This window comes from Nannospalax galili, unplaced genomic scaffold (genome assembly GCF_000622305.1).
Source record: "Nannospalax galili isolate Female #2095 unplaced genomic scaffold, S.galili_v1.0 scaffold513, whole genome shotgun sequence".
Classification (NCBI taxonomy): domain Eukaryota; kingdom Metazoa; phylum Chordata; class Mammalia; order Rodentia; family Spalacidae; genus Nannospalax; species Nannospalax galili.
In genome coordinates this window covers 3,645,267-3,658,547 of record NW_008334861.1, presented here as the reverse complement: position 1 = coordinate 3,658,547, position 13,281 = coordinate 3,645,267, and the positions used below count along the sequence as shown (strand labels likewise).

General features: G+C 44.6%; 1 protein-coding gene across 1 annotated transcript in view; it reads left to right on the top strand.

Moving 5' to 3' along the window:
* Window positions 1-13,259, top strand: part of Tex28 (testis expressed 28) — a 23,326-nt gene extending 10,067 nt beyond the window's left edge. The window contains exons 2-3 of the mRNA XM_008829580.1: window positions 12,141-12,276; window positions 12,903-13,259. Of these exons, the coding sequence (XP_008827802.1) occupies window positions 12,141-12,276; window positions 12,903-13,259 (493 nt within the window). The remainder of the gene's footprint in view (window positions 1-12,140; window positions 12,277-12,902) is intronic.
* Window positions 13,260-13,281: the final 22 nt, after the last annotated feature.

Sequence of the window (13,281 nt, the reverse complement as noted above, 5' to 3'; positions counted from 1 at the left end):
ACCTCACACGGGGGGACATCTGGAGACACTAACTTGACTTGATAGGCCTTAACATATAAGACAAAGTACATGAAATCCAGTGTGTGTGTGTGTGTGTGTGTGTGTGTGTGTGTGTGTGTGTGGTGGGGAGGCACATGTGCCATGGTCCACAGTGGAGGTCAGAGGACAACTTTTGGAAAAACCCTGTGGGCCTTGGAGATTGAACTCAAGTGGTTAGACTTGGTGGCAAGCACCTTTACCTGCTGAGCCATCTTGTCAGGTCTTCCCAATTCTGTTTGTGCAGTGCAGGATCCCGCCCATGGAATGATGCAATCCACACTTAAGGTGGGTCTTTCTTTCTTGATGAACCTAATCTAGACAATCCTTCACAGCCATAACCAGAGACTTGTCTTCTAGGTGATTCCAGATCCTGTCAAGATGACAATGTGTTAACCATCACAGCTGCTGTGTATTTCCTCACCCCTGAGGGGCTGAGCAAGACTGGGTAGAGCTACTCTAATCAGTCCAGGGCCAACCGGGAGCAGAGCTGTACTTTGTAGCTGACACATCTCCATAGGTTCCTTGGTCTGATAGGCTCCAGCCTGTCACCACCTCTCTATTGACCATATCTCGTTGCTGAAACAGGCCCTAGGCTTGGTGAACAATCTCCACCCTCAGCATACTTTCTTGCAGGAGAGAAATGTACACAGGTTACTAGGAGAGGGGGATTTGTCTGCCCCTGGGGAAAGCTTAATCTTTTTGCCTATGCTGCTCTTATGTAACCCTTCATTGAACGTCAGACTTTAAACCTTCCAGAGGCTCACAAGCACTGCAATTGGATTTATCCCTGTTTTTTCTTAAGAACTCTGGCTTAATATAAATCTTGGCACATTTGCTTTTTAGTGACCCAAATAGGCCCCCTTTTTTCTACCTTTTCTTTTCTTAGTCCCTCTAGATTGCTTTAGCAATTTATGAACCTTGTATAAATGCCAGTCTAAATGACTCAGAGCTGCCAAAGCCTCTCTCACCTCAAAAAGATCATATCCGACAGTGGGGCTCAGCAAAGCCACTAAAGCCCCATGCTGGTCCCAAGGCCCCCGCTGAATCAATCTCTTTCTTCACTCTCCGGTGGACACAGCCCTGCCCAACCCGGTGAGCGAGGACTCAAGCATTGCCTCTCTTATGCTCATTCCCCTCAGCAGGGCCTGTCCTTTTGTTGTCTTCTGGTCTGTGGGAACCTCAGCTGCTGATAACCAAGAGCCTCTAATGGCTTGTAAGCCAGATAGAGCAGCCTCAAGTCTATCTATAGCAGGGACAATGGAATGGAACTGCTCTTTCCAAACCCATCTTTAGTTTTGTCATGTCCCTGTTCCCTTAGGACACATGAGAAAACATCTATTTACCTCCTCCAGATACAGCACCAATGACAGTCCAAAGAAACAGTTCCACCAAATCTAGTTTGGTGAACCAGTGTGTTCAGCTGGGCTTACTTATATGAGCATGGGTGAGGGGTTGGTTACCTACAGGAACATGCACCACCAAAGAAGAGTCTCTCCCACCCCCAGCAATTGTTAGTTGCTTCTCTGTCCACAGGAAGGGGAGGAGCTCATGCTCCACCTTCCTTGTATTCGGCCTTTTGTGTGGCCTTGTACAGCTTGTAAGCCCTCCATACTTCCACAAGGAAATGTTTGTGGGCCCAGCCTTGTGCTGGTAATCACAGTTGCTCTGCTTTCAAGACAGCAGCAAGCATTAGACTCAGATGACAGAGTTCTGAAATGCAAGGGAAAGTAGGTCCTGGTTGCTGTAATGTTTTGGGTCACTTTCCTGCTTGGTTCTAGCACTGTTGGCTCATTTCTTTTTTTAAAAATATTTTATTTATTATTTTTTCTTTATGAGCATTATACCTGCATGTAGGTAAGTGCACCCGTGTAGTGCAATGCCCACAGAAGACAGAAGAGGCTGTCAGGGCCCCTGGAACTGGAGTTACAGACAGTTGTTAGCTGCCATGTGAGTGCTGGGATTCAAACCCACGTCTTCTGCAAGAACAGCCAGTGTTCTTGGCCACTAAGCCACCTCTCCAGCCCCTCATTTCTTTTTTTTTTTAATTTAAAGTATTTTATTTATTATTTCTATTGTATGTGTATGAATGTATTGCCTGCATCTGTATAAGTCCACCCATGTCGTGCAATGCCCACAGAGGTCAGAAGAGGGTGTTGGATCTCCTGTAACTGGATTTATGAAGGGTTGTTAGCCACCCTGTGGGTGCTGGGAACTGAACCCGGGTCCTCTGCAAAAGCAGCCAGTGCTCTTAACCGCCGAGCCGTCTCTGTAGGCTCTGTTTGTTCATTTCTTTCTGCCTTGTCTGTCTTAGAAATTTGCTGGTTGACTGAGTTGGACATACTTGATTCTCTCCTTCTCATGTGTTCATAGATTCCTCTCATGAAGTTTAATTCTTCGCTGAGCTCTTGTGTTTTGTGACTTTTTTCCCTCGTGTGCACGATTCCTTTAAGTATATTCTGCAGTGCTGGCTTAGGGGTCATGGATTGCTTTCGTTTGTGCTTATCTTAGATCTTTCTTTCTCCATTCATTTTAAAGATAATTGCTGAATATAGTAATCTTGGCTAACAGTTATATACTGTCAGGGCTTGAAATATGTCATTCCACATTTTCTTGACTTCTAGGATTTCTGCTGAAAGGTCTGATGCTGTTCTTATGAGTTTGCCTTTGTAAGTGAGCTGCTGTACTGCACCTTTTTTTTCCTCTTGCATTTTAAAATATTGTTTCTTTGCTCTATAGTCTTAGCATTTCAACTATAATATGATATGCATGGTCATTTTCTGGTGTTGTTTATTTGGGGTTCTAAATGTCTCCTGTACTTGATGTCAATATCTTTCCCCACATTTGGATTTTTTGGGGGGTCTTTTTGAGACTGGGTCTCCCTGTAGCCCCAGGTGGCCTGGAACTCACTGTGTAGACCAGGCTGGCCTTGATCTCACAGAGATCTGCCTGCCTCTGCCTCCTAAGTACTGAGATTAAAGGTGCACACTACCACATCCATCCCAACTATTCTTTTTAAAAATATTTTATTTATTATTTTATATGTGTATGAGTGTATTGCCTGCATATATGAAAGTGCACCGTGTTGTGCAATGTCCTCAGAGGTTAGAAGAGGGCACTGAATTCTCCTGGAACTGGAATTACAGACCACTGTTAGCCGCCATGTGGGTGCTGGGAACCAAACCCAATCTTCTGTAAGAGCAGCCAGTGCTCTTAGCAACTGAGCCATCTCTCTAGCCCCACAACTGATCATTTTTAAAACTAAACTTGCTGAGCATGATTGCATATGCTTGTAATCACAGTGCTTGGGAGACTAACGTAGGAGGATCATGAATTTGAGGCCAGCCTGAGATGGTGAGACCCTGCCTAAAAAAAAATAAATAAATAAAAGTTGGCTTCTGAATTTGTCGTCTGGCATTTCAATCATTTCAATATTTTTTTGATTCTGTCATTGAGCTGTGAAATTTTAGATATCATTTTCACCCTGCTTTTTAATATTTCTTATATTTTCAAGTTGTTATTTGTATATCTGTTCAGATAAGATATCTCTTCTGGTTTTATTTGGGGGGGTTTTAGCAACGTTCTTTTGAAAGCTTAATCCCCAGTGCCACTGTGAGAGAAGAAAAAGTTCAGGCTGATGATCTACGTGGGGTCAGTGCTAGGTCACTCCAGGCTCAGTCGTGAGCTTCAGGGCTGTATTCACGTTCAGAAGCTTCCTTTCTTTGTGAACCAAGAGCTGCTGCCTACTGCATTTTGTGTCCTGTGGGCTAGGCAGGTTCCCACTTGCTCCAGAGGCCCCCAAGTTTGTGCACCCAGGGGTGGCAAATATCTAAGCTGAGAAGCATCTCCCGATTGCATTTGATTGGGGAAGCAAACGAGCACTGAGATCTGCATTAGTAGGATGAACCAAAGGAACCCAACACTCTGACTGCTGATTTCAGCACTTTCAAATCCTGCCAGCAGTAAACCACCTGTGGGAGGGAGGAGGGTGCTGCAACCAAGTAATGCATGGGACTTGGCCTCAGACCTCTCAGACCCCCGACAGCAAAGCACAAGAGGCAAGGAGGCAGCTCCAGAGGCCAAGATGTGGTTATGTTCTCCACAGTAATCCTCAGGCAATGGTGCTCATTCCCCACCACAGAAGGTGAGGCTACACAGCACTGTACCTTTCCCAGCCCAAGCCCCTTACTGTACTTCTGTGTCCTAGACCAATCCTTCCCCTCTTCATGGCTCCTTCTTCCCAGGTCTCCCATCCAGACACACATGACACAGTATCCCTAGACTACCTGAAGTGAAACTGTTCTTGGTTTTCAGATCCCCAGAATAGCTCAGTCTCAAACAATAGCCCCACTCTCAAGATGGCACCTGGCTATAACCCTCCAAGATTTGGGGAGTGACAAAATAGATTTTTTTCTTCACTATCGGTCAGTCATGCAGGAAGAGGCATTGTCACACCAAATCCTCCCAACTGGATTTAAGACTTAGAAGAATTGTGAAATTGTCCTGTGTCTAGGACAGGTGATCAGCTGCCACCAGGGCCTGACTTGCTTTGAGGCTGGGTAGAGCTTCAGGATGTTTCTTTCTTTTTGCTGCACAGCTATTCTGCTTTTCCCTCATCTACAGCTGTCCTGTCACCACTCATGATTCCTTATGCTCTTCATCTCTCTCTTCAGAATACATTCTGGCCTTTGTCACCTTGACTTCTCATTCATTCATGGAGCCATGCAGAAGATATTCCTAAACGGTCACCTTACTCCACGAATCTTCATATCTAATCTTTAAAGAACAGCACTACAATGTTAAATATCCAGTCACTTTTTCTTTACTGCCTCTTACATGCCATTCTGCCTTGTTCTTTTTCTGTTTTCTTTTATACTTTTTGAGACAGGGCCTCAAGTGACCCAGGCTGGCCTCGAACTTGCTATGTAACCTAGGCTTGTCTTAAATTCCTACTACTTCTGCCTTGCCTCCCAAGTGCTGAGATTACACGTGTATGCCGGCACACCCAGCTCACATTCTATTTCTTTTTTTTAAAAAAATTATTACATGGGACTGGAGAGATGGCTAAGTGCTTGACAGCACTGACTACTCTTGGCAGAGGATCCATGTTCGATTCCTAGCACCCACCTGGTAGCTAACAACCATCTGTAACTTCAGTTCTAGGGGAATCTGATGCCCTTTTTTGACCTCCATGGGCATTGCATGTCATGGGTGCACTTACATACATGCTGGCAATACACTCATATACATAAAATAAAAATAATAAATATTTTAAAATTAAAAACAAAAATTATTACATTTCTTTATTCTGCGTGTATGTGTGTATGCACATGTGTATGTGTGTGTGGACGTACATGTGACACAACATATATATGGAAGTCAGAGCACAACTTTCTGGAGTCAGTTCTACGCTTCCACCAGGTGGTTCCTGGGGATCAAACTCAGGGCATCAGGCTTGGCAGCAAGTGCCTTTACCCACTAATGATACTGACCCTTATTTTATTGATAAGGGATATTTTTGCTGGGCATAGAATTCTAGGTTAGCATTTATTTGAAATATTATAGATTTTAAAAATAATTCATCCTGGCTTCGTTTGTTCTGTCAGAAAGGCTGCTGCTGTCTTCATGCTGCAGCTTTGAACATAATCAATTGTGTTTTCCTCTGGCTCTTTGGGGGAGTTTAGCGGGTCTCCTTGGGGTTTAGTGGTTTTGCTGTGATGTTCGGAATGTAATTTTATTGGCTTTCATCTCTGATGTTTTAGAAATTATTCTCTTTCTGTAATCCCCTGGTTTTATTCTCATTCTCTTTTGCTGGATTCTCCTACTTTATCTGACCTTTACATGTGAGAATGCCTCAGTCAGACACGTTCTGCAGCTAATTCTGCCTCATGTTGCCTGGAAGTGTTGGGAGTTTGGGATAACGAGATTCTGGATCTTGCAAAGGAAGCACAGTAGGCAGCAGCTGGTGATTGGAACATCTGAGACTGTCATCAGAGAGGAGGAGAACCAAGGAAGTGGGCTTGCTGAATCTGCTGTCAGTGGATATGAAACCTCTTTGTGGTTAAGTAGAAGTAGCATATTAGCCTGAGGATTATTGTCCAGAGCTAGGTGGGGCTGAACTTGCAAAAATGATGTCTGATACTTTGGACTCTCAGGCCCCAGTGGCCTTGACCTTTACTTCGTTCTGGTCAGTTGCCTCATAGTCACGACTGTGACCTTGCTGTACCTCTGTGATATTCCTCATCGCTGACATTGTCAAGCCTTGACTTCACCTGCCACTATCCTTGTCAAAACTTTTGGAGTCTCTCATTCCTGTGTTATTTGCTCCTTAGTCTTTATTAACACACTTCCCTCTTTGACCTTGCCACATAGTAATAATAATGATAATCATGACGGTTGTTGTGCTGGATAGCTTTAGTGTCAACTTGACACACCTGGGTTGAGGGAACCTCAATTGGGGGATTGCCTCTATTGGACTGGCCTGTGGCCCATGTCTGAGGGCATCTTCTTGATTGTTGTGTGATGTGGAAGGCCCAGCCCACTGTGGGTGGTGCCACCCCTGGGCAGGTGGGCCTGTGTAGCATAAGAAAGCAGGCTGAGCAGGGGCCGGGGGGCAAGCCAGTAAGCAGCGTTCCTCCATGTCCAGCTCTTGCCTCCAGGTTCCTGTCCTGAGTTCCTACCTTGGGCTCCCTGATGAACTGTAACCTGGGAGATGTAAGCTAAATAAACCCTTTCCTCTCTCAAGTTGGTATTGGTCAGAGTATTTTGTCACAGCAATGAAGAAACAGACTAGGACAGTTGTCATTTAGTAAGATTTTTATCTGCCAATCAGCATAACCATTGCTTTTCATGTACCATCTCATTTCAACCTAGAAGGTTAATGATACTGTTCCTTGTTGTTATTCAAGCACAAATGACATCGGTGACTTGTCCAAGTAAATGTCGGAGACACTATCCAATAGTGAAATGACTCCACAATCAGTCCTGAAGCACTTTCTCCAAACCTACTCACTTGACCTTGTGCTCTCCCCTAAACTGTGATCTTCACTTTCCATCTCTTTGACATCATAGTTGGACAGTAAGGGCCAACAACCCTCCCCTCATCGCCTCAGAATGTCTCTCTGACCTTGGGTAACAACAGCACTTTCTGTTTTCCAAGACTGTCAGGCTCCTTAAAGATTTGTCTATTTCTTTGCTTGCTTTGAGACACTCCTCATTATATAGTGTAGGCTGTCTTCCAACTCACCATTCTCCTGTCTCCGCCTCCCAAGTGTTGAGATCAGAGGCATGTGACACCACATGGCCTTCTCCGGAGATATTAGGCATCCACTGTCTTTCATATGCCTGCCATCTATACTCTTTATTGGATTCTCTCGCTGGATAAACATGGTTCCTCTCCCCAGACGGGTTTCTGAAGAATTGTTTCTATTCTCTGCCCTGATTCCCTGGCCACCCACTTCACTCTTAACCTTCAGCTTTCCAACTTCCACTCTGCTTGCTCCTCCCCTTCACTCACCTGCCTCAGCTCCCGCCTGGCATCCTTCCTAGTCAATTAACTATGCCTCTCTTTCTTGTTTCACTGTCCAATTATGTTTGATGTTCTTCACCATCTTCCTAGTCTGGGCTCCTAGGTGAGTCCACAACTGTGAGAACTTTCCTTTTTTAACCTTTTCCTCTATTCCCCATGGCTTGACTTTGTACTTTGCTCAGGGTGACAGGCTAACTACCATGCCTCTGCTACTTGACCCCTTCTATATCCAGCTCTCAATCTTGTACTTCAGCTCCAAGTCGAAGGCCATTAGGTTCTAGTTCAACATGTCAATAGCCAGTTCTCAGTGATTGCCAAGACTGTACCACTGAAAGAAATGATTTGGGTTAAGCAGGATAATGTTTGTTTCCTTTTGCTTTGTTTTATGACACTACAGATTGAACCCAGGACCTCCCAGGACATGAACCCCCATGAACCCAGGACATACTAGGCAAGTCTTTACTACTGAGTTGTATCTCCAGCACTTTTTTCACTTAAAAAATGGATGCAGGGTCTTGCTTAGTTGACCAGGCTCACCACGACCTTTCTGTGTAGCCCAGGCAGGCATTCAACTTGAGATCATCCTACCTCAACATTCTATAGAGCTGGGATTACAGGCCTGTACCACTAGGTCTGACTGAGAAAGTGACTTAAAAGCTTTGTGATATTTGGATGGTAGAGTTGAATGGTCATTATTTTGTCTTCATAAGAGCATTTTCCAGGCTGAGCTTGGTGGCACAAGCCTGTAATCCCAGAAATTAGGAAGTGGACACAGGAGGTTCATGAGTTCAGGGCCATTCTTGACTATACAGCCAGTTTGAGAACAGCCTGGGTGATGTGGCTACATGAGACCCTAGTGCTTAAAAAAATTTAAAAAAGCATTTTCCAGAGTACTCCACTTGCATCTTTAATAGTAGGATCTAGACGGAGGGACCAAGGAAGACATAGATAGCAATCACCCACATGATGGCCAGTATGCTCTTCCTAGGGGAAGGAGCCTAGGGGTATGGCAGAAAGAAGGGGAGATGGAGAATATGCTTATGAAATATTATTTATTAACATCTTCTTCATGAATTTATTCACACATGGTTATAAATACATTGAGGCAGAACCTATTCGCCAACTTTACATACTTGCACATAGTTAATATCTTAGATGTTCTTGTGGCCAATTGTCTGTCTGTCTTTCTCTTTATGTGCGTGTGCATGTGTATGCAAGTATTTGTGGATGTGCATGCATGTGTATGCATGTGTTTGTAGAGACTAGAGGACAAGCTCACATTTCACTCCTCCTCAGGCATGGTCCACCTTGTCTTTTTTTAAAGATTTATTTTTATTTATGTGTCTATGTGTGTGGGGGTGCCTATGGAGGCCAGAAGAGGGTATCAGATCCCCTGGAGCTAAAGTTAAAGGTGGTTGTGAGTCACCCAACATGGGTCCTGGGAACCAATTCCAGTCCTCTAGAAGAGCAGCAAGTGCTCTTACCTTAACCACTGAGCCAGCTCTTTAGCGCCGCCATCTTGTTTGTTTTTGTTTTTTTCAAGACAGGGTCTCCTGGTAGCTTCAGCGGGCCTGGAACTCACTATGCAGACCAGGCTGGTCTCGATCTCACAGAGATCCACCTGCCTCTGCCTCCTGAGTGCTGGGATTAAAGGCTAATCCTCCACAACAGACCTTCCACCATGTCTTTTGAGACAGGGTCTCTCATTCGTCTGGAGCTCGCCTAATTAAGCTAAACTAGCCGACCAGCAAGTCCCAGGGATCCACCTGTCATTACCTCCGCAATGGGATTACAAGTGTGTGACACCTTACCCACCTTAAAAAAAAGAGATTTATTTTTATTTTAGCAATTTATTTAATGTGTTTGAGTGTTTTGCCTGCATGTATGGAAGTGCACCATATGTCTGATGCCTGAGGAGACCAGAAGAGGTCTATGGATCCTCTGGAAATGGAGTTAAGGGGCAGATGTTAGCTACCATATGGGTCTTTTTGAGACAGTCTCCTTGTAGCCTCAGCTGGCCTAGAACTCACAGAGATCAGAAATAAAACTTCAAAAGATTCAGTTATATGTGCTAGGGATGTAGCTCAGCAGTCAAGTGCTTGCCTAGGATGTGCAAGGCTCCAAGTCCCATCCTCAGCACTACACACACTGACAAAATAAGAATCAGGGGCTGGAGAGATGGCTCAGCGGTTAAGAACACTGACTGTTCTTGCAGAAGACCTGGGTTTGAATCCCAGCACCCACATGGCAGCTAACAACTGTTGGTAACTCCAGTTCCAGAGAATCTGACAGCCTCTTCTGTCCTTCATGGGCACTGCATGACACGAGTGCACTTACCTTCATGCAGGCAATACATACATACACATAAAATAAAAATAATAAATAAAATATTAAAAAAAAAGATTCAGAGGAAGTCCCCTGACACCCCTTACTCCAGCCCCTTCTGGTTGCATTAGCCCCTCTGGGGTGATTATCTCTTCCATGCATGTTTTCATACTCTCCCCATTTATATGCTTTGTTGTTGTTATTTTTAGACAGGGTTTCACTCTGTAGCCCTGGCTGGCCTGGAACTCACTGTGTAGACCAGGCTGGCCTTGAACTCACAGAGATCTGCCTGCCTCTGCCTCCCCAGTGCTGAGATTAAAGGCGTGCGCCACCACATTGAGCTTACATGTTTTTATTTATTGATTGAGTGATTGATTTACTTATTTATTTTTATTTTACATGTATGAATGTTTTGCCTACATGTATTTAACTGCACCTATACATGCAATGCCCAAGGAGATCAGAAGAGGTTGTTGGCTCCCCTAGAACTGGAGTTATGGTCGGTTGTTAGCCATCATGCATTTTTAAAATATCTGTGTTGAGGGGCTGGAGAGATGGCTCAGTGGTTAAGAACACTGATTGTTCTTGCAGAAGACCCGGGTTTGAATCCCAGCACCCACATGGCAGCTAACAACTGTCTTGTCTGTAACTCCAGTTCCAGGGATCCGACGGCCTCTTCTGTCCTCCGTGGGCATTGCATGACACGGGTGTGCTTACCTACATGCAGGCAATACACTCATACACATAAAATAAAAATAATAAATAAAAATCTTATATCTGTCTGAGATATAATTTGCATTCATAAAATGCACCATTTTAACCTACATTGGAATGGTTTTCATTCAACTTACTGAATTGTGCAACCATTACGACAATCCAGTTTTTGCTTTTATTTAACTAATAACTTTATTGAGATGTAATTCACATCCCATTAATTTCACTTATTTAAATATTTTATTTATTATTTTTATTTTATGTGTATGAGTGTATTGCCTGAATGGATGTAAGTGCACCTGTGTTGTGCAATGCCCACAGAGGTCAGAAGAAGATGTCAGATCCCCTGGAACTGTACTTACCGATGGTTGTTAGTCGCCATGTGGGTGCTGGGAATCAAACCAGGATCCTTTGCAAGAGCAGCTAGTGCTCTTAACCGCTGAGCCATCTCTCCAGTCCCTAATTTCACTTATTTAAAGAGTATACTTCAGCCAGACATGGTGGCACACGCCTTTAATCCCAGCACTTGGGAGGCAGAGGCAGGCGGATCTTTGTGAGTTCGAGGCCAGCCTGGTCTACATAGTGAGTTCCAGGACAGCTGGGGCTACAGGGAGACCCTGTCTCAAAAAGATTAAAAAAAAGGGTATACTTCAGCTGGGCCTGGAGGCACACACATGTAATTCCCACATTCAGGAGGCATAGACAGGGGATCATAAATTCAAAGTTAGCTTGGGTTACAGGATGTGCTCCCATCTTTCCCCCCAAAAGTATACAATTTTTAGTTGGTTTTAGTATACTCAGAATTAATCAACTATCACCACTATCTAATTGTACATTTTTATCATTCTTGGAGAAAAAACCCTATTTATAAGTCAGTCCTTGTCCCCCTGACTCCCAGCCCCTGGCACCCATTTATCTGTCTCTGTGTCTGTGGACATTGCATATGAATGGAACTGTGTGCAGGGTGGTCTTTTGTGACTGGTCAAACGCTATCATAAAGATGCATTTGGGGCTGGAGAGATGGCTCAGCAGTTAAGAGCAATGACTGCTCTTGCAGAGGACCTGAGTTCAGTTCCCAGGACTGACAAAGCAGCTAACAACCGTCCATAACTCCAGTTCTAGGGGAAATCCTCTGACCTCTTCTGACCTTCTCAGGCATTACATGACACAGGTGCATTTACACACATGGAGGCAATACACTCATACACATAAAATAAAAAAAAATAATAAATAAAAAGATGCATTTATGGAGTAACTACTGCATACTAAATGCTGCTCCTGGAAATCTTTGGGAATTTGATAGCATACACACGTAGTTTAGATTTTCATTTCTATACCTTCTAGTTTATGGTATTTTGGGTAAAACTGTTACTAGAGAGTTTACTGTAAATAAAATCTATGAGTGTGAGTGTGACTAATGTGAGTGTTGTGCCTGAGGGGGAGTGAGGGATGGGGGGTGGGGAGTCAAATCTAGCACTCACTGCTACCATGAGCTCTGAGTAAGATAGAGTGTGTTACTTTCTCTCTTGCTCCTAAGACAATTGGTGATGGAAGAACAGGTGACTGACCACCTGCAGAGATACCTGGATGAGATTTACCACCTCAAACAATATCTGGCCTGCACTGAAGAGAAAATGGCCTATTTGTCCTATCAAAGAGCCAAGGAAATATGGGTGAGGACCTCAGGGAGAAGGGGCTAGTGAGAAGGATGTAGGGATAAACTATTTGCATGTCCTCAAACCAAGGCAGCCCAGATCTATCCTCTAGCTGGGTCTGTCCTGAGAGTACAGTGGTAACCCACACCTTTGCTTTGGAGCCAGTGCTCTTCACCCTGTATGTCTGCATGAGCCCAACTCCCCATCATCCAGCTGAGCTGCTTTGGAATTTTGACACTGTGCTTCTCACCCTTCACAGGCAATCACTGGGTCAGAGCCCAGAGCCTGTGACCCATAGATCAGGGGTGGAGCCTGACAAGCCCTGGGATCCTGGGATGCTTGCATTGCTGGTGCAGGAAAAGCCTCTGAGAACTCCTCCACACTCATAGCTCCAACTCATGTCCTTCGTTAGCCCTGTCCCACCTAGGTCCTCAGTCTCAGGAAATAATGGACAGGGACTATGACCAACCAGCTCAGCCCTCCACAGCAACTGTCTGTCTCTGCTATGCATGTCCTAGAAGCTCTCCATGTCTCTCCTAAAATATTCAAACTAACAGTGCTTCTTACACATCCCCTAGCAACTAAATTAGATAAGCATAGTTCTGTTGTGACTTCTGCTGAGTGTATGTGTTTATTGCCTGTAGGACGTAATGGAGACTTTCAAGGGCAGAATATCCAAGTTAGAAACCCTACAGCAAACCACCCAGCTGGAGATGATGACCAACCTCAGAACCTGTCCCAAGGACTTTTTGTTTAGATTCATAAGCCTGCTCCTCACGCTGACCACCATCCTCTTGGTCTTGGTCTCCACATTGTGCTCCTGCCCCTTGGAGCTGGTTAACTCACGCCTACGAGCATTCGTTATGCTCATACTGATTGGCCTTGGAGTCTTGGCCTGGCAAAAGCAGCTCATCATCCCCATCACGGACTGGAAAGCCTGGGGCTCCCTCAAGTGGAGACCAGACTTCAAGGACGCGAATCTTCCACCAGATGGACATTGAGGCACTAGGAGTGACACCCACA